The sequence below is a fragment of the Anguilla anguilla genome, chromosome 4 (genome assembly GCF_013347855.1).
Source record: "Anguilla anguilla isolate fAngAng1 chromosome 4, fAngAng1.pri, whole genome shotgun sequence".
NCBI classification, from domain to species: domain Eukaryota; kingdom Metazoa; phylum Chordata; class Actinopteri; order Anguilliformes; family Anguillidae; genus Anguilla; species Anguilla anguilla.
Genome location: NC_049204.1, coordinates 6,177,590 through 6,198,988, shown reverse-complemented (window position 1 = coordinate 6,198,988; position 21,399 = coordinate 6,177,590). Strand labels below are relative to the sequence as shown.

At 50.6% G+C, this 21,399-nt stretch overlaps 1 protein-coding gene across 12 annotated transcripts in view; it reads right to left on the bottom strand.

Moving 5' to 3' along the window:
- Nucleotides 1-21,399, bottom strand: part of unc13a (unc-13 homolog A (C. elegans)) — a 61,448-nt gene that overhangs the window by 4,004 nt on the left and 36,045 nt on the right. For 5 of the 12 annotated variants that reach the window (XR_004764897.1, XR_004764898.1, XR_004764899.1 and 2 more), the window contains 20 exons: nt 20,086-20,239; nt 19,093-19,161; nt 18,458-18,547; nt 17,356-17,490; nt 16,848-16,981; nt 16,401-16,486; nt 16,066-16,192; nt 15,837-15,933; nt 14,859-15,002; nt 14,409-14,486; nt 13,432-13,509; nt 13,136-13,224; nt 12,800-12,952; nt 11,538-11,661; nt 9,808-9,813; nt 7,265-7,294; nt 5,762-5,818; nt 5,291-5,371; nt 4,223-4,370; nt 3,234-3,290 (listed from right to left, as the gene is read on the bottom strand). Coding sequence is in view for 9 of the 12 variants with exons in the window: in XM_035414796.1 (XP_035270687.1) it covers nt 3,234-3,290; nt 4,223-4,370; nt 5,291-5,371; nt 5,762-5,818; nt 7,265-7,294; nt 9,808-9,813; nt 11,538-11,661; nt 12,800-12,952; nt 13,136-13,224; nt 13,432-13,509; nt 14,409-14,486; nt 14,859-15,002; nt 15,837-15,933; nt 16,066-16,192; nt 16,401-16,486; nt 16,848-16,981; nt 17,356-17,490; nt 18,458-18,547; nt 19,093-19,161; nt 20,086-20,239 (1,937 nt within the window). In the remaining 3 variants the exon portion in view is untranslated. The remainder of the gene's footprint in view (nt 1-3,233; nt 3,291-4,222; nt 4,371-5,290; nt 5,372-5,761; nt 5,819-7,264; nt 7,295-9,807; nt 9,814-11,537; nt 11,662-12,799; nt 12,953-13,135; nt 13,225-13,431; nt 13,510-14,408; nt 14,487-14,858; nt 15,003-15,836; nt 15,934-16,065; nt 16,193-16,400; nt 16,487-16,847; nt 16,982-17,355; nt 17,491-18,457; nt 18,548-19,092; nt 19,162-20,085; nt 20,240-21,399) is intronic. The other 7 variants (XM_035414800.1, XM_035414804.1, XM_035414798.1 and 4 more) reach the window with 5 other exon arrangements.

The following is a 21,399-nucleotide window of genomic DNA, read 5'->3' as shown; positions in this document are numbered from 1 at the left end:
TCAGGGACATATTCTTTTTTTTTGGAGGATAAAATATATAACTTTTTTTTATTAGCATTTCAAGGGACAGTGATACTCATTGCTTATCCCCATTTCTTTTCCAAATATTGACATATAAGATTTTAGTATTTTTATTATAAAGCAGCGGTACTCAACTCCAAGTCCTGCGGGCCACAGTGTCTGCAAGTATTTGCTCCAACCTTGCCCTACGGCTTCTGATTTCACTTGTTACTTTACCTCCTTGGTTCAGGAAGTGAGCTCATTAGTGAAATCAGGTGTTGTAGTGCATGGATGGAGTGAATACCAGCGGACACTGCAGCCTGCAGGACCTGGGGCTGAGTAGCCCCGATATAAAGTTCATTCCAAAATACTGATATTATTGGCTCGATTGCACCCCTGTAGGGGATGGGGGCGGGGGGTGTTCCACTCCCAAACCATAGCTGCACACTGACCCGATGGGTCGGTAGAAAACACTCGCTGGGTGCAGAACGAAGGATGAGGTAAAGGAGAGAGAGAGAGAGAGGTGCTATGGTTCATTTGACAAGGATGACTGAAGGGTTCTCCTTCTTTGTCCTGTGGTTCACTGGAGCAGGCAGGATCACAAAAAGAAAAAGAAGTTCACATGCTGAGATGTATCCAGTCAGGACCAGTTCTGGGTTCCCCCTTTTTGCCCAGAGCGAGCATGAGGAGCGGTCAGCACCTGGACCGGAACCTTCTCCGGGCCCACCCGACCCTTTGCAGAACCTCCATTTTGAGTTGTAGCTCTTAGATAGGTGGGGGAAACTGAACCCATCCGGATGTCAGGAAGCACATAAATGAAGAGTGCTAGAGCGTATTTAAAATGCTTACGAGGTTACCGAGGAGGAGGAGAGAGAGAGAGACCGCAGACACCCGTCCCGTCTCTTCGAGGTGTCTCTCCCCTCCTAGCGTAAGCTAGCGTACCATTCCGCCAGTCGCAGAATGAGCTCTAGAAGGTTCCGCGAAGGGTCTCCGGGGAGCCAAAAGGTGGTCCAGGGCATCGTCTCCATGCCGCTGATTTTTTTTGGGGGGGGTGGGGGGCAGAGGGAGGCATGCAGTGCAGCCCAGCAGGGGCTCCATTCAAATGGCAGTCCAGTTTGTCTGGGGGGGGGGGGGGGGGGGGGGGGGGGGTGGGGGTGGTGAGGGGGGTTGAGGGGGGGTTGGGGCTGAGGATTCTGGGGTGTAAGGGTGTTACTCTAGTGTAGCTCGAGAGGTGCAGACAGCGCCCCTCACTCCAGCTAAACCTCCAGCCTCAGCTCTGCTAAAACCATCGCTCCTCGCCGCCCCTCAATCTGTCAGCAGTCCAGACCGTTGCTTTGTAGTCAGGCTCAGTACCGTGCCTTTCTGCACGTTTCCAAAGGGAGCATTCATCAGTCTACGGCGGGGTGGGGGGGGGGGCGGTTGTCTGCGTCTCGGTTCGCGACCGCAGAGACGATTCGACGCGCCGGCGAAAAACCGGCTGACAAGGCAGCGCACGTTCCCCGGGTCGTCTGGAGGACTCTGGAGAGCGCGAGGGAGCTCGGCACGCGCGCGCGTTTGCGTGTGTGTGCGTGCGTCACCGTCGGGAGACGGGCCGCGATGAGTAATGCGCCTGTCGTAAGGGTGCGGTTTCAGCAGGAGTATCTGCAGGCGGCAGCAGCGGCGGCGGCGGCCCCACGTCGCCCTGGGCTTCAAATTAAAAGCCGCTCCCAGGAGAGACTAATGACCGTGCGGAGGCCCGGCCCGGCCCGAGCCCGAGCTCGAGCCGCTGACGCACAGCGCCGTCGGGGAAAAGTGACTTTCGCTGACGAGCGGACGCCAGCCGGCCAAATCAACGAACGTCAGGTTTTTTTTTTTTTTTTGGAGGGTTGCCCATTTGCTGTAACTGTAATTCAGCAGGAGCGGGAATCTTGGGAGGGAAGTGCAAACGCACGGTTGGTCGATGAAATGTTGCTCCTGTACAATCTGTGGTCACTCCAATCAAGCAAGTTGCTGATATCTGACAATAGCAAGTACTACCTGAATAATAATAATAATAATAATAATAATAATAATAATAATAATAATAATAATAATAATAAATACTTTTCGCTTTGATTAGCCATTAGATTTGATAAGTTCTTCATGCTAGGCTTGTTCTAAACAAAACGTGATCCCTTCAAATATATGCAGTATAACTAAAGTAAATCAAAAGTACTCCACTTCGAACAGTGCATTAATTTGTGAATCATCAGTTCAGCATCTGGGTCTGCGAATGTGTTGGTGAATCAGAAAGCTGATTTAGAATGACAGCACCTGACCCTGAGGACTCAGCTGATTGGACAGTTCTGCCAGAGCTCTGTCACTTCTGTTCACTGCTGTTCAGTGAGGAGGATGGTGGTGGTGCCCAACTCTAAGGGGGAGGGGGATTGTACAGAGTGTGTACGGAGTGTGTGTTCGTGTTTGTGTGTGTGTGTGTGTGTGGATGTGTGTCGGTGGGTGGTTGCGGGTTGGGGGGGGGGGGGCAGTCCAGGAAAAACAGCCCCTCCAGACAAACTGCGCCAACCAAAATTATCATCACTCCAACATTCAGAGAACCCAAGCAAAAAGAAATCTCTGCTTCCAAGACCTTGCAAGAAACAGACTCTGGGATTCAATGTCCTGAAGGTATTCAGACTCACCCACTCTCATGTACCATCACTCACTCACTCACTCACTCTCACTCATGCACTCACCCATTCACCCACTCACAGGGAGACACACACACACACACACACACACACAAGCTGAGAACACACACGTGTTACATGACCAGTATATGCCTCCTAATGACACATGCTTTAAGAGTCATCACTGCATGTGACCCCACACAGTGCCATTCCTGTGTTTCAAAACACACATATGAGGGGCCCCATAAAGCCTCCTACACACACACACACACACACACACACACACGCACACACACACACACACACGTGCACGCACGCACGCACGCACACATGCGCACACGCACACACGCACGCACACACACACACATACACGCACGCACGCACACACATTCAGCAGGTTCACATCAGGCTCGTTCTCAAAGTGCATGTGTGTGTGCATATGTGCACAGGGTAGGCCTTACGACACTTGTGGGGTGTTGGGGGAGTTGGGTGGGGTGGGGGGGGGTGATGGGGTGGGGTGGGGGTGGGGAGATTTGGTCTGTTCTTGGAAGCCTGGTTCGTCAGGACCTAGGCCTTGTGCACACGTACCCTTCTCTGGGTACACATCCTCGCTATGGGTGTACCTCACACCCTTCCCTCCGTGAACTAGCCGAGAGACAGTGGGTAGGCGGAAGAAGGCGAGAAAAGAAGAAGAGAGGAAGAGAGTGCGAGAGGAAAAAATAGACAAAAAAAGAGAGTGAGAGCAGAAAGCGAAAGAGAGAGAGCGAGCGAGCGAGCGAGAGAGACAGCAGCAGTCGGACGGCTATCTCCGGCCCGCAGGCTGTTTTCCTGAACGCTGGCGTTTCCTCCGCGGTGGTGCCCCAGCCAGCGGGCCGTGGCGGAGCTACCCCGCGCCACTGCCGTCTCACGTCCCGTCGCTACGACGACCTGATAAATCCTTCGTTCGACACATTCGCGCTGGCCCCGCGCCGCGGCCGGCCGCTCTTACCGGAAAAACAATTTAACCGGAAGTCTCGGAGTTCATTTAATCACATTAGAGATCATAATTTTTTTAGGGCGAGTCATTAGGGCCCTGTCTGTGGTACGTCAGCAGGGAGACGATCACAGATACGTTCAAACTCGTAGAGGGGAAGGAGAGACTGTGAGCAGTTCTCCCAAATCTTATTAAACATTCACTACAGCTTTCAAAAAACAAAGTCCAAATTTTTCAGGGCAAATACAGACTGAATCAAGCACTTCTGTTCTATACAAACAAAACTAAAATATTACAACAAGTAAAAGCACTGTGCTCCCCTGGAGACAAGTACATGAACAGGAGGAAAACAAAGGTTAAGATTTAGATCTAGAAGACAAGAGAGAACAGCCCCGTCCCACCCGCCAAACTCCCACCCAAAAAATTCCTGACAAATGAGGCTGAAAAAAGGCAGTAACAGCAGTAACAGACCAAGGAAGAGAAATTAGAGGAGAAGAGAGAGGGTAGACAGAAATAGAGATTGAGGGGCGGGGGGGGGGGGGGGGGGGGGGGGGGGGGGGGGGGGGGGGGGGGGGGGGGGGGGGGGGGGGGGGGAGGGGCTTACCCTGTGCATTCTGGGATTGCACGAAGGTCCTGATGAGCTTGTCCGTGGCCTGGGTGTAGAGGGAGAGGGCGTAGTGCAGGGACTGCAGGTCCGGGCTCTTCTCCAGGAAGGTCTTCTTGAGCCCCACCCCTCCCGCGTGGAAGTATTGCTGTGGCCGGGAAAGAGGTGCGCGGTCGACGGGATTGAGACGGACAGTTGTGATTACGCATGCCCCCCCCCCCCAAATCCACCCCCCCCCCCATCCAACGCTGCAGACCACGGCACAGTCAGCTTATTGCACGCATTCGCCACTCAGCAGAAAAGAAAACAGTCTCTGCTTTCCCTCTGAATCGCAAAAAATAAAATAAAAAACTTTATGAAACGCGAGCAAAACCAGCAACGCTTTTTCGGTTTCCTCATCTTCACTTTCACAAACGTTGGCAAAAAAATAAAATCTAGATTAAAAAAAAAAACTGCATGGAAATATAGTAATAAAAAAATGTACTTGCTCTGAAGAAAAAAACCCTAGCACCCTGGAGACAGTTGAAAGGTAGATGTATGGCTGAACGTACGGCCAGTACGTTACATTACTTTACATTGTTTCACTCTGATCCACAGCAACGCACAATGGAGGACAACATTAGTGCATTAGCCTGAGCTATTTTTTGTCCCCTGTAGGGGACACGAGTCCCTGGTCTGAACCATATAATTCTACTGTTTTGAAGCCTACGGTACACCACGAGGGACAATCAATAAAAATAAAATAAATATTTTTCAAAATGTTTTCACTGCAAAAATCCTGTATTGAAGACAAAAAAATAAAAAATACTTTAAAAAAACTCTTTAAATCTTTAAGCAACGGTGCCAAATCCAGCGAATAAGGCTCCCAAGCAAAGCAGATATTTCCTGTCCTCTCAGTTTAATTTAATTCGTCTCCCTAATCTCCCAAAAGCCCTAACTCAAGTTACTCAATGCTAACCAAGAACCAAAACGCAAATCCTGAATGCATGCAGATGGCATCCATGATGCGCCCCGACACCGGTGGCTGGGGACTCCCCTGGGGGTTTGGGGACTCCCCTGGGGGGTTACCTTGATGGTGTCGAGAGCCAGCTCCACCACCGCACACTGTTTGGGAGAGAGCGCCTTGGCCTCCTCACGGACCATGTGCTCCTGGAGAGGAAAAGCAGTAAGCAGTGAGTCCATCAAAGGGGCCTGACCCTGACAACTCACACCCTGAATCAGAGAATTAAAAACCCCCCGCCCCCCACCCCCCCCTCGCCCCCTTATAGTAATAATGCTGTCTTCACAAAGGTGGTGGTTTAGTTTAGAAGACTGAAGCACCCCCCACCCCCCACCCCCCACCCCTTATAGTAATAATGCTGTCTTCACAAAGGTGGTGGTTTAGAAAACTGAAGCACCCCCCCCCCCCCCCTTACAGTAATAATGCTGTCTTTACGAAGGTGGTGGTTTAGTTTAGAAGACTGAAGCAGAGCAGAGAAGATTTCTCTGCCCGCGCTGGAGGTAGTAAGCTTTGAATGGGGGGGTGGGGGGCGTCTTTACCTTGAGCTTGGAGAGCTGGCCCAGCTCCTTGGCAGCATTGAAGATGAGCTGAGTGCCCTGGGGGGGGGGGGGGGGGGGGGGGGGGGGGGGGGGGGGGGGGGGGGGGGGGAATGGATAAAGAGAGAGATGGAAGGAAGAGAAAGACAGAAAGGTAATTTTATTATCATAGATCCTTGGCTCAGACTGACATATCAACAGCCACATCACAAGGGGCAGCCACAGACTGAGAATTCAGAGAGAATCAGAAACACACACACACACACACACAGACACACACACATACATGCACACATACACACATGCACGCACGCACACACACACAGACACAGACACACACACATACATGCGTACACACACGCACAAGATCACACTTGCACACACGCAAAGTGGAAAAACGCACAAATACAATGCAAAGCACATTAAAAAGATTTTTACAATTTTCCTATCCTCTCAGCATACATATCTCTCTCACAGACTACTCTCCTCCACACACACACACACACACGGACGCACACACACACACACACGCGCGCACACACACACACACACACGCACACACACTCATACAAACACTCACACACACACACGCACACGCACACGCACACACACACAGACGCGCACACAGAGCTGCAGTAAAGACAGAGACACAAAGCACTGAAGACGGAAGACGGGACGGACTTCAGATGACAAGTGTGGACACACGCGGACTGAGAGAGAGAGAGAGAGAGACAGAGACAGAAGCCAGGAGGTAAAAATCAAAACAGCGTTGCCCGCGGCTACGCGCGGCGCGGCCGCGGTGATATATCGCGTATCCATGACGATGAGATACTTCATTAACAGGATATATCACCCGATGCGAGAGGGCCAGACAGTGCTCAAGGGATCCACACTGTCCGCGCTGTTCATCGACTATAAAATCTTAACGAGAGAAATAACCGACTTTCCAGGAAACACCTAAGGAACTACAAAAGGGCTTTTTGTAGTTCCTTAGGTGTTTCCTGGAAAGGCGGTTATTTTTTCTTGTTTCAGACTTTACATAACTTACGCCATCAGGAAAAAAAAATTTATGTTCTCCCACCAATGACAGCCAGCTGTCTGTACCGCCATTAAGTGTCACAGCAGTGTCGGTTGCTGTAATTTGTCGCACCTTTAAATCGTATGATGTCACACTTGAATGATGTGTCATGTCTCAAGTTCTCCATCACTAAATGAGCAACATAAGGCTCCAAAAAAAAGGCTGGGGGGTGGGGGCTACAGGCAGCTACATAGAAGGAGGGGGGAAGGGGTGGGGGTGGGGTTGGGGAAGTGGGTCAACAACAAACTAGCAAGACTTACACCCTTTGGAAACAAAGCTGATTTAACAGTTGCTTCCATCGGTTTGTTTTGACAAAAGAAGTCAAGTAACACAGAGAAGATAGAGACAAAAAAGAGAGAGGGAGCGAGTGAGTGAGAGAGAGAGAGAGGGAGACGGGACACATTGAGCTGAAGTGTTTTAATTCTTACATCACTGTGACAAGCAAGCTTCACCCTGCCCTGCAAAGAGAGGATAGGCGTTAACACTGCAGGAGGAGCCACGTCTGCCAGGGTCTCACTGGCTGACTGACTGTCTGCCTAACCAGGGAATGTGCCTTCTACAGGAGAACAGTCAGCCGACATCCCCAACTTCAACATCAACAAGATCAACATCATCCCTCACAACACCATCTTTTAAAAAAAAATGTTTTACATCGTTTACAACTACAAGAGCCATTTTAATTATGCCGGTGAACTGGTGAACGTGCCATCTGACCCTGTACAGCTACCAGAGTGTAACCAATCACAAGCTTAGTGACTATGCTTTTTTATCTTGGACCATTGAGTATTGTCTTTGGATGTCTTTGGATGAAGATCTGATGAGATCTTTCTTGTCTTTTGTTTGAGAATTTAAGGGCAAAAAGCCAAAAAATAAGTCAATTTTAACAAGAATTTTAGTCTTATATTTAGACTTAAAATCTTATTTCCATGAAATTGTTTGTTAAATACAAAAGACAAAAAGATGGCCAATGAGAGGAGATAGTAGATAGATAACTCTTGACTCATTGCAAGAGGTGCCAATGGGGTGAGACTATTTCACTTGTCAAGCAAAAAGTAACTTAAAACAAGACTTTAAGTCTTGTTACAAGACTAAAACACTTGTTACGACAGACTTTCTTTTTTTTTTTTTGCAGTGTTGAACGTGTTTGAGTACCTGCATTAGACATGCTGTTTGAGTGAATGCCACCACCAGTGTACGCACACATGCTACAGCTAACGGCTTGTGCTACGCAGGGAATAAAACTGGAACCAGAAGATGGAGGACGCTGTGTTTTCCCAGCAGCACTGGCTGGTGAATGGAGGGAAATCTCATTTCCTGGGTCCCCGTGGGATGGAGAACTGTGACCACTCCACCACGAGCGGGGGCTGCTCAGCAAGGGGAGCACCCCGGGGGGGGGTATGAATGAACCCCCCCCCCCCCCCCCCCCCCCCCGATAAACAGAGCTCCCCATCAAAAAAAAACGATTCAGTTTGGGATTTTCAGTATCTCCTCCCAGGTAAAACTGCAATAGTAACCCTTTGAAGAGTAGATTTTCAGTGTTCTACAACTCCACTGCTGTCAATTATTGGTAGTGATTGTGACATCAGCATTAGAATGTTCAGTTAAGAACACTCTAATTACATATTTGTGATCTTCCATCTTGGGATGTGCAACCAATGGGATGTGCAAGCAAGCAAGCAACCATCCAGTAAAGGAATACAAATATATCATTTTAAAAATACAAAAATAACATTACTGTCTAAAAGTAAGTACCAGACCACTGATCTGTGAGTGCAGGTGTATTTCACCTGTGAACCGCAGGTGCGTTTGGGTGTTTGTATTTCACTGTGCTTGCGTGCTGACGTGTCTTTCATTTGTGTATACCACGGAACAGTGATAGTGCTTTTCCATGATTTGATTGTTGAATTTGTTTTGTGTCATTCTTTAAAATTTCACATTGCAGGCAGAGAGAGCGGTGCACATATACAGCATATTAAAACCTTATTGTTTCAGTTTCCTTTAGAACAAAAAAAAAGTTTCTGAAACAAGATAACATGGAAACCAAACTGAGGCCTGTTTCATGAAGCTGGATTACAGAGTTAGTTGCCTAACTGCACTGAGTAAAACCTGCAACCCACCCAAATCTGGCACATGGACGGAAATAAAAATTTAAAAAAAAAGCTGTTCTGGGTTTTACTCAGCGCAGTTATCCAGCTAAGTCAGTAATCCTGCTTTGCGATACAGGCCCCAGAACAATTGGCCTATATATAAACATCATAGATTACAGTGGAGCTGAAGTTCAGACGCAAGCAACGATTCCACAAGAAGGGAATTCAAACAAGGGTGGAGGGGGATGGGGTGGAGGCGGAGAGAGGGGCGAGGAGGACGGGGGGGGGGGGGGGGGCGGGAGCACTACAATATTAAACCACAACGCCAGAGTCACCCAGAAAGGAGAGTCCCAGGACACAATGCAAGAGAAGTACAAGGCAACATTGGGAGCCAGAGAGGGCCACTTTCCAGAACAGGAGAGTGCGAGGTAGAGAAACAGAGAAGGGGGAGGGGGGGGGGGGAGAGAGAGGGTGGCATTGGGCGGTAGGGGGCGCCAGATTTTGGGGGGGGGAGTAGGGGGTGGGAGGAGTTGGGCCTAGTCAGAGTCAGTCAGGAATGCACCATGCTGCTGTGGAGAGAGATGGGGGGGGGGGGGGTGGGTACGGACAGAGAAGAAGAGCAAATGTTGAGGGGGGGGGGGGGGCGGGGTGATGGGGGTTGGTGATGGGTGGTGGGGGGGTTCAGGCCAAGGGATGACGTGGAGAAACCAGAGTTCAGAAACCCAAAGACAGGTGAGAAAGAAGGTGAGGTGGGTTGGGTGGGGTTTTTTTTTTTTTTTTTTTTTTTTTTTTTGCAGCCACACATAGCAAAAGAAGGACCGACCACCTGCACTGACGGACTGCGGATAGACAGACAGACGCACGGAGAGGAGTGCCGTACTTACAATCATCTGTGGAGGCAGAGCGGTGGGAGCAGGGTGCAACAACCAGAGAGAAGGGTCAGTGAAGCCGCCAGGAGCCCCACATCAGCATCAACAAGAGACAGACGAGACCCCCCCCCCCCCGAGCCTCCCATCGGACTCCTCCCCCCTTTCTCTGCGTGCCTACCCCCCCCCCCCCCCCCCCCGACAGGCCTTGGCGGGTCTGTGGGAGGGGCTTCCCCCCAGCGCCACGGCAACCGTTCTGCCTGTTCCCCCCCCGCCAGTGGTGGCTTGTTGCCCGTCCAACCAACCCTCCACCCCCCCCCCCCCCCCCCCCCCCCCCCCCCCCCCCCCCCGCCCAGGGAGGACAGGGCCACGCCCCTGGTTTAGCTGAGGCCCTGAAGCCTCTGTGGGCGCACCCAGCTCCCAGGCCTGTCGACCGCCGGCGGGTGAACCGCGACAGAACGGAAGCCGCGGGCGGGGCTTGGCGGGAAAAAGACGGGGCGGCCATTTTGCGTTACGGTCTATCCCGTCCTACAGCTCTTTAAGCGAGGGGATATGGGGCTCTTTTCTTTTTTTTCTTTTTTTGGTTCAAAACGCAAAAAAACAAAAACAGATATATCAAAATAAAAAGTTAAAACAACAGGCCGGTTTCCCCACCCGGCAGTCACAGTTCTCTGCGCGCGCCGCACCGCGCGTTTCGTTAGCGTACGTCTGTTCTGAGACCGCGGCTGAGAAAAAAAGCTCCAATTTGAATCTCACAATGCAGCTGATTTTTCGATTTTTTGGGAGACCCAAAATAAAACCACTTGCGGGACACCTGCGATGGGACCCTGTGACTGGCCGGGTGAGCAAGCAGCTGTGAGCCAGGGGTTATAATGACATGATGCACTCCGTTCTCCCTTATCAAAAGGGACTTTATGAAATTCGGTTTTTTTTTATGAATGAAGGGGGGAGGGGGGGCGCTGTTTGGGCCCTAGGGATGGTGGGGGGTGGGGGGGGAGGGGTAGGGGGGGTGGAGAATGTTGGGCTGTTGGTTTGTCTCTCTGGGGCAGGGGTGGGGAGAAAAGGGAGGTGTCGGGTCGATGGTTTTGGTCTCCTCCTCTCAGGATCTGGCACGGGGAGAAAAGCGTGGCGGTCATTTTCGCACGCTGGCGGCGGCAGTGGCGACGCTCCCGCCGGTCCGGGCCGAGCCTACGGCGTCGGTCGCGCTCGTCTTCAACCCCCCCCGGGGGGGTCAGTCGGGCCCCTCGTTTTAAACTCACAGAGGCGGAGCCTCCCCTAATTTCCTGTGACACAAAGGAGGGCCTCCTGCTGTCCAATCGTAGCACTGAACCATGCAAGACCGACCACCCTGTTTTTTTTTGTTGCAGAGATGGCCTTCTGGGATTTCTTTGGAAAATTCGGTTTGTTAATGAAGAAGACAACTGGTGCTCCATAAAAGGCTGTTGTGCGGATATGAACTGCGTATTGAGCAGTGTGTCCTGTGAAGAGTCTGCGTGACATGTTAGTGTGTTTTGTGCATGTGTGTATGAGTGCATACGTGTATGAGTGCACGTGTATGTGTGTGTCGGCACATAAGTACACACATGGACATATGTGTGTACGCCTGTGTGTTTACGCATATGCACGTGCACGTGTGTGTTTTTTGGCACGCATGTGTGTGATTTTGCGTGTGCACGTGTGTGATTTTGCGTGTGCACGTGGGCATCACGTGCACGCAGACCGCGCGCACGCAGCGGCGGCGTGCTCACCGTCTGGTCGGTCAGCGGCGGCAGGACGATGGTCTTCTCCATGGTGTTCATCACCAGCTTCCACAGCTCCTTCAGCACGCGCTTCAGCACCGTCTTCTCACAGATCTTAGCGAAGAGCGTCAGGCTGGGAGGAGAGAGAGAGAGAGAGAGAGAGAGAGAGAGAGAGAGAGAGAGAGTCAGGCTAGGAGGAGAGAGATCAGCTGCACTTCAGAGACACACTACCGGGGAGACAGGAAGACTCCACACACTCCACTCTACACCACCGGTTCCCAACCCTGGAGATCCACCATCCAGTTGGCTTTCACTCCATCCCTAACAAAGTGCACCTCCTTCAACAGCTAGAGCTGAGCTGCCCAACCCTGCTCCTGGAGATCTACTGCCCCGTAGGCTTTCACTCCAACCCTAACAAAGCCACACCTCATTCAATAGGGGAGACATGAAAAGAGAATGGGAGGGGGGCAGTGGGGGGGTGAAGGAAAAAGGCACAGCAGGTGTGGGAGTGGGTGGGTGTGTGGGGGGCCTTTAAAATATTGAAAATCTGGTACTGGGTTGTACGGTTATCATACCATGAAATTTCTGTATCGTTGCACCCCTAGCTGTCACCCAGAATGACTCACGAAAGTACACACGTAAGGGTTCAGACAATGAGCAGAGACTCTGAAAAGCCATCAGTGTCAGAAGTGACAGTGGTAGTTCGTACATAAAACCACAAGATAAGTGCCACGTTAGGCGCAAGAGGGAGACTGAGAATGTATTTCTTTCAAGTAACAAATGGTTTTGTGAGTGCAGCATTATGTAGGGTTTGTAAACTCATATTAAATGCTCAAGCAAAACTATCCATCACGTCTGTGTCAGCGTACACTCTCACAAATAAAGGTACACAAGGGTACAAATTCTGTACCTCTAAAGGTACTAGTGACAAGCGATTGTACCTTTCTAGATACTGAATGGTACCTTTTTTTCTGGTGAAGGTACAGTTCTGTACCTTCAAGGGGTACTGCCACAGTGACAAGCAATTTGTACCTTTCTAGGTACTGAATGGTACCTCTTTTTCTGATAAAGGTACAGTTCTGTACCTTCAAGGGGTACTGCCACAGTGACAAGCGATTTGTACCTTCCTAGGTACTGAATGGTACCTTTTTTTCTGGTGAAGGTACAGTTCTGTACCTTCAAGGGGTACTGCCAGAGTGACAAGCAATTTGTACCTCTCTAGGTACTGAATGGTGCCTTTTTTTCTGAGAGCTGTAGTATGTTTGTCTTACTTGCTGTCCAGGAAGTCCATGATGGGCTGCAGGACGTTGTCAGCGTCCTGGGCCACGCTGCTGCAGGCGCTGGCCGGGACGTTCCCCGTGCCCTTCACCTGGCTCAGGATGTCCCCCATCTGCTTCACACACTCCTCTATGTGCGGCTGGAAACTGAGCGGGCACGGAGGACACACACACACACACACACACGTCACATAATCATAACATCACGGGGACCTCTAAGACTCTGTGCGGGGCTGGAAACTGGGCAGACACGGAGATCACACACGTCACGTAGTCATAACAAAATATTCCGCGTGAAGGGTCAGTGTTCTCTGGACGGACTGCGCTCACCTGGTGGCGAAGACCCTGCTCAGGTCGTCCAGGACGTTGTTGAGCTTCACCTGCAGCTCTTTCAGAATGTCGCTGGCCTCCACGTTCAGCTGCAACACAGACAACGCACTGACTACAGGTAGCCTAGCGACACGCGTCACGCGATGATGACATCATCACCGTGCGCAGTAAAAACCGACAAGAGGACAATCCAAGCGACAGGACAAGATAATGAAGCTGCCCGTGAGCCTGGCAGAGCTAAGCAGCATGGCTGGGCAGGGCTGAAAACAGGAAGACATTTTGAAAAAGTCACTCACATCTTTGCCTCCCATGGCCTCGAACATCTTCTCCAGCTGAACCCGCAGCTGCTGAATGTTATTGATCAGGATGCAGGGCTGTCAAGACACAACGCGCTCCGTCAGGTAGTGCAGACATGCACGCGTGCACATAGACAATAACACACACACACACACAGACACACACAGACACACATACACACACACGCACATACACACACACACACGCATGTGTACACAGATACGCACACACGCATACAAACACACATGCACATAGACACACACACACACACACACACACACACACAGTCACGCACACACACACAGACATACACAGTCACGCACGCACACACACGGAAGGGACATTGACACACACATTGATATCTACAGCTGACAAACACCCAGATGTACACGTACACAACATCACTAAAACTCTCATCAGAGAACCATTTTTGCCTCTTAAGAAGCCAGCGTCAAGTGACCAGCACCAATAAACACAGTTTACGTCACTTGAGAAAACACAAGAATCTGATTGGACGGCTGCCTGACAACCTGACCCGCTGTATTGAGCGCTGGTGCCTCTCAGTCGCTCACTCAGTGTAAGTGCGCACACTCGAAACAAATTAAAACCAATCTTCCCCTGGCTTGTTTTCCACTCGCTGCTTTCCACCGCTATAAATAGCTGCTTAAAACCTCTTTTAACAAAATGCAAATCGCCGACCGCGTTTCAATGGAACACATTTTTCCCGAGAGAGTTGGAAACTGTCAAAATCTTCACGGGGCCGGTCCTAGCGATTTCTTTCAAAAAAAAATAACTTCGTTCAGCAAATAGTTTGCTCTTGTGAATAAAAAAAAAGTGAACGGTTCTGAGACCTTGAGATCCCAATCGCACGGATGCCGCAACAATAAAAAAAAAAAAGAAAAGAAAAGATGGATGCCCCGAGTGACGTGTCCGATCTTCCGGTAAAAACGAGTCAGGAAGGGACGAGCACTCTCACCACTTTCTCCTTGGAGCAGTAATTGGCGAAGTCCTTGGCGATGATGTCAGCGTAGGAAAGCAGCACGTTGCTGATGGTCTGAGGACAGAGAGAGAGGGGGGCGGCGGGGTGAGGGGGGGCATGAAACGCTCGTTAAACCGAAACACTTCCGACAGACTTCGCGGACAATTAAATTAAAGCACCAATCACCACGTGGCCATACACACACATTTTGTGCATTAAAGCACCCCTTTAATCTCTGTACCCTTTTAAAACTTCATTTGCTTTGTACATCTATGTGCTGCAGTCCTCTGTTTCTATTACATTAGTCTGCTTTTAACAAACTATTAATTTATTTAATCCTTGTTAAAAGTTTCTCATCTATTTTGTTATCTTCGTGATTTGTCTTTCCTTTATTATTATTATTATTATTATTATTATTATTATTATAGATGTCCAGATAGACGGCACCTTTGCGAATCTCTTCATGTAGTGGCCCACGATCTGAGGGTCGGGGCACTCCAGCTTCTTAATGATCTCGAAGCTCTGGTTGAGCTGGGAGAAGACGTCCACCACCGAGCAGGAGAACAGAGCGTGCTCAGACGTCTGCTGGAACTGTGGGCAGAGGGAGGGGCGGCCGGTCAGAGAAATAGATAGCAAGGGTGGGGATGGGGTGGGGATGGGGGGGGGGGGGTGGTTTCATAAAAGGGGTAAAAGAGAGATAGAGCAGAAGCAGGCAGAAATAGAAGAGAGAGAGAGTGCATGGGCTATTTGCAGGCGGACATGGGCAGGTGGGAGCTGTTCTCCCCGGCTGTAATTGGGAGGGGGGGGGGGGTAGACTGCGTCTGGTCCCAGAGGAACAGGGTGACTAATGAACCGAGAACGGGCTCCTGTCGGGCCCCCCCTCCCCTCCGTCTCATTCCCCCACTTCCTCTCTCCTCTCTCCTCTCTCCTTCCTCTCTCCCGCTCTGGCGGCCCAGGGTGGCTGAGTGCGGTTCTATTAATTCCCTCCCGCCGCCGCGCTTCCTGTTGGCAGCAGCTGGCTGTGCGCCGCGTACCTGCGCTCACATCAGCAGCTCTGTGCCTGCACCGTGTCCCTCTGATCCCCTGAGGTTCTTTAACCCCTTAAAGGTGAGTAGTTTCTTAGGAATGTTTTTTTTTTTCTTTTTTTTTGAAGGTCAGTGTTCTAGAACCCCATTGCTTTTCAGTTCAGTTCACCAATAGCGATTGTGACATCAGCATTAGAATGTTCAGTTAAGAACATTCTAATGACATGTTTGTGACCTCACACATCTTTAAAGGGTTTTAAAGTTTTACATCCCGCCAGCCTGAGGGTTGTTCGCACGGCCCGTGATGAGAGAAAGCAGAGATGCAAGCTGAGAAGCTGTTGCCCTGTAATGACGTTAATATTATACTGAATGAAGGAAAAAAAAAGCAATTCAGATTTACCCCGTCCTTTTTGTCCCTCTCCAGGGCGCCGTGCAGGAAGTCTCGGGAGACTTCCTCGTTTTCGTCCAGCCACTGGATGACAAACGGTTCGAACCACCTGCGGAAGAGCGGGAAGATGATTTCCAGGCACGGGCTCCTGACTTCCTAAAGCACCAATCACAACATGACCCCACGGTGACATCACAAACAAGCGGCGCTCCGCTCAGGACGAAAGTCGAGGGGCACTTACGCAGGGTATTCAGGCACGCGGCTCTTGAAGAAAGGCAGATCCTTGCAGTACTCGTTGTACAGCCATTTCACCTTGAAGTGCAGGTTCATGTAATCAGCGCTCTTACACAGACGGTTCTTTTCATGCTCTGAGCGGAGAGAGAGAGAGAGAAAGAGAGGAGAAGAAGAAGAAGAAGAAGACCATAATTAACGTTCGGTCGAGCGCTGTCCGAGTATTTACTTGGAGTTGGTGTCTAACCGGAAGTTCTGCTAGAGTGGAGTTGGAACCGGCGAGCTTCGAGCTTCGTGGGCGACGGCGAATCGAAAACGACGGGGGGGGGAACGGACGGCGCTTACCCTCCATGGCGTACTTCATATCCTGGGCGAACAGGTTCCACATCACCTCCGCGCTGATCTTCCCCACGTTCAGCTCCTGGGGGAACCTGCGAGGGCCAGACGGTGTGCCTCAAAAGAGGGCTATACCATCGTGGGAGGACGAGGGATGTACCACCTCACAACCATAAGGGGGGGGGGGCTGGGTTGGATCACTTTAAAACAGTAGGGAGAGGGAAGTACCAATGTAAAATCATTGGGGGGGGGGACTGTACAACCATAGGGAGGCGAAGGGTATACCACGGTGCAACCATAGGTAGAAGAGGGTCATACCACTGTACGACCATAGGGGAGAGAGGGACGTACCATTGTGACCAAAGGGGGGAGACTGAAACACCACTGTACAAACACAAGCGACAGAGAGAGAGAGAGGGATGTACCACTGCACAGCCAAAGAGGGGGTGCACTCACTGGTTGAGACAAGGAGTGTAGGAGTTCTTGTCCTCCTCAATAATGGACACGATGAGGGTGATGAGTTTGGACCAGAAGTCCAGGTTCTTGATGCTGGGGCCTTGCTCTTCGGGGGGCACCTCCCCTTTCTTGGACTGGGGGGGGGGTGGAGAGGGAGAGAAAACAACTGTCCCTGAACGCAGCCGAATACTGTGCACAGCAGGGCCTATCGCACAGTGTCTGGTCCTTCCCTCACCTTCCATTTCATTCACCGGCACAAAAAAACAACCCAATAACTGAAAAATGCAGGTGCATAGAGTAACATAAAACCACACACAGAGATTCCACAAATCCTTGGAAACCTGAATCAACATTTCAATCAAATAACCATTGCCATTTGAAGTTTAAAGAGGACACTCTTGTTCCATTAGTGAACAGTAAATGCAATACTTGAAATAGCAGTCTGCTGCAGGTAGAGGGCGCTCACACCCTCGCAGCAGGCACACAGAGTGCTGTCAGTAGCACTCACGGGGTCTGTCTGGTACTCGCGGCTGTACAGCTCGTGGCAGTTGTTGAAGATGTACTCGTAGGTGGAGTTGAGGCAGGCTTTGACACAGTCCTTCACCACCTGACTGGCCCTCGGAGGGCTCTGCAGCTCCTGGACCTGGAGGGGGAGGGGGAGAGAGGGAGAGAGGGAGAGAAAGAGAAAGAGAGACAGAGAGAGAGATATTACTCACATATTTATTGATTTTCGTCTGTTGGTGTTATTATTATATATTATTACATTTATCATTATTATTTTAATATTACTATTATTTTACATATTATTTATATGTATGCTTTGGCAATAATTACATTTGTATTCCATGCCAATAAAGAAACTTGAATTGAATTGATTACACAAGCTAATATACACAAATACCACATACACACACACACACACACACAGATTTGTATTCTGTTTATATGTTTATTCTATGTTTGTTATACTCATGCTTTGGCAATATGTATCTACTGTATATACATCATGCCAATAAAGCTCATTTGAATTTGCGGGACAGAGGGAGAGAGAGTGAGAGAGACAGACAGACAGAGAGAGGGGATTATTTGGATTATTATTTGGAAGTTGGATTATTAACAGAAAACCTGAGGGGAGGCGAACCTGCGGGATGCAGTGGAATAACTGACAAACACATAGATCAAAGCAGACATGAACGACAGCGGAGAAAGAGAGAGAGAGGGAGGGGAGAGAGAGAGGGAGGGGGAGGGAGAGAGAGAGAGGGGGGAGGGAGAGAGAGAGAGAGGGAGGGGAGGGGGAGAGAGAGAGGGGGAGAGAGAGAGAGAGAGAGGGAGGGGAGGGGGAGAGAGAGGGGAGGGGGAGAGAGAGAGAGGGGAGGGGGAGAGAGAGAGAGGGGGGAAGGAGAGAGAGAGAGAGGGAGGGGAGGGGGAGAGAGAGAGGGGGGAGGGAGAGAGAGAGAGAGGGGGGGGAGAGAGAGAGGGAGGGGAGGGGGAGAGAGAGAGTGAGAGGGAGGGGGGAGGGAGAGAGGAGGGGAGGGGGAGAGAGAGAGGGGGGAGGGAGGGGGAGAGAGAGAGGGAGGGGAGGGGGAGAGAGAAAGACAGTAAAAAAGTACCTTCATCCTGAAGAAGGTGATGCTCGTGAGCAGGTCAACGGTGGACTTCAGGTCCTGAAGCCTCTCAGGGCTGCTAGCCGGGAAGTTGTTCTGCGGTAGAGGCGCACATGGACAGACAGACAGACAGACAGACAGACAGACAAACAGTGAGACAGACAGACAGACAGTGAGACAGACAGACAAACAGTGAGACAGACAGACAGACAGACAAACAGTCAGACAGACAGACAGACAAACAGTCAGACAGACAGACAGACAGACAAACAGTCAGACAGACAGACAAACAGTCAGACAGACAGACAGACAGACAGACGGCAAGTTAGCTGTGCGTTTCCCAGTAACCGTCTGACCTGTGCTAAAGCTTTAACAGCAAGCCTCTTTCCTCAATGAATAATTTCTCACCCCGAACTCTATAACTAATTAATTCACCCAACAGACTCCCTGAGTGTCTGAGGTTGAAGACGCCAACTGAATCAAGGCGTCGGCCTCGTCCCTCAAATCGAACAGAGCCGGGAAGGCTTCCTACAGCTGGCTGTCGGAGTTAAGAGAACAGCGAAGGAGGACAGGGAAGGAGGGCAGAGGAGGAGTACAGGGAAGGAGGCGACGTCCGTGGAGGACGGGGGGAGACTCAGTACCCGGTACATGGAGAGGTCGATCCTCAGGGAGTTGTGCAGCTGGTCCAGGAGCTTCACAAACCGCTCTTTCTGCAGATACGAGAGAGGGTAAAAAAAAGACACACACACCCCCACCATATTATAACACCGACCGCGAGTGGATTATTTCAAAATAAAAGCGGCAGGAAAGCGATAACAGAATTTGCAGGGCGGACTTGTCCAAACACGCCTTCTCAGTGAGTATGGATCTGTTCGTGATCATTCCCCAGCAAAAAAAGGATTATTAACAGCAAGAGCAGAATTTCCCCCTGGTTTCATTTCGAGCTTTTTTTTTTTTACATTTTTGAATAGTGGGTGAGTAAACTGCTGCCCGTGGCTAGCCTGAGTAAAGCTGTGAAGTGTTTCGGATGAGGAATTGTGGCACAGCTGCAGACTTTGAATGGAGATGATTGAGTGTGATGAAATTCAGAGGCTGCAGTTCAGGTGCATGGACGGTGTGTGGCCAGATTCCCTTAGCTGGGGTATAGAGATGTTTGGGGGTGGGGGTGGGGGGAGGGGGTCAGTAATTGCCATAATATGGTTAACTACAATAATCGAGTGAAAAACACAGACGGCACTCTCTGGAACACTCAAGATGAGCACATACCTTTCGACAACAGCCTTCTTCAGCTTTGCTAAAACGAGTGTTGTTTTGCAAGAGAAGACTTTTGTCGAAACCGTCCGTGCTTCTCATGCTTCATACACTCCCGAAACAAATGACCAGTTTGAGCTTTCTAGAGAGTGCATGTCTGCGTTTTTCCCCTTACCGTTGGATATTTGTGTGGGACTCAGCACCCAGTTACTACTTAAGCAGGTTTGAGTGGAGCACGTTTCATTCACCCGCTAGCTACAATATTCTCCCTGAACAAAAAAAACCCCCCTTTTTTTCAATTCATTTTCTACTGTACAGTACAAATGTCAGAAGAAAAGGGTTTGTGGTTTGTGGTACGGTCGCCGCGGCAACCAACCACTCACCCCGAAGTTGGAGGCGGCGAAGCGGTCGGAGGCGGACACGTTGTTGGTGGCCTGGGTGGTGTGGGCGTAGTAGGCGTTGATGTTGGCCAGCAGGGTGCTCATGACCGCCGGGACGCCCGGGCACATGTATTTGGACGACAGGCAGGCGAAGTGGCTGGAAGGGGTGGGGGTGGGGGGGGGGGAGTGAGACACGACAAAGGCCCCGGTCGCCGTTAGTGATTGGGATGGGGGGGGGGAGAGACACGACAAAGGCCCTGGTCATCGTTAGCGATCGGGATGGGGGGGGGGGGGGGAGAGACACGACAAAGGCCCCGGTCGCCGTTAGTGATCGCCCGCCCACCCACCCCCCCCCCCCCAACTGAGGAACGGAGGGGGGTAGGGGGGTTGGGGGGGTGGACGGTGTCTGTACACGCCTCCAATTTCACACACTCTCTCTCTCTCTCCCCGGTGCGCACGAACACCACAGCCCCCCCCCAGTCGGCTACAAACGGCCGTGTGCTAATCTGTGTCCTTATTGCTCCTTTTTATTTTTTTTTTTCCCCACTACAATGGCGGCGCCTCCGCGCGAAGGGGATTATCATATTTACGGCCCGGGCCCTCTGTTAACGTCCCCCGGCTCGGTCTGATTGCGGACGTCAGGGGCTGTCTGACCAAATATACTGCCTTACGTCTGGGCCCGCGCGAGGCCATATTTCATTCCGTTATTGTGACGGCCGGTGTGTAGCGGAACAGCTACCGCCGGTACCCTCTCCTCGTTATCCAAATGGTCTGTGGAAGCCTGTAAAATCGCCCTGTATTAATATCGCCCTTTTCTCGGTACGTGTTGTTAGCCTATCATCGCAGTGTCGATGCCGCATATGGACGGTTGTAGTTCAGGGTGATAATGTTTCATGTTTCAATAAAGGAGGACAGCGGCGGGTGGCCATTATGGACATTAATCTCGGCTACTTGTTCGTCGATATACGGTCGGGAGCAAGCAAGACCTAACCAGACATTTTTAGGAATTAAAATCCCATCAGGATGGATAATTTAAGTAAAAAAAAAAAGAAATGTCCAGGAAAAAGAGGACATCTGGTCAGCCTATCCCCACGACCCTGCCCAGGATAAGCACCAAACCTGGGACAAACAAAACTCAAAAACTTTCTCTCTTGGTGTGTGCTCCCAGCTAACTGTCATATGCGAACCATCCATCCATCCATCCATTATCTATACCCGTTTATATCACGGTGCTGTTGCGTTACATTACATTACAGGCATTTAGTAGATGCTCTTATCCAGAGCAACTCATACATTTTTTTTACATAGCAATACAAC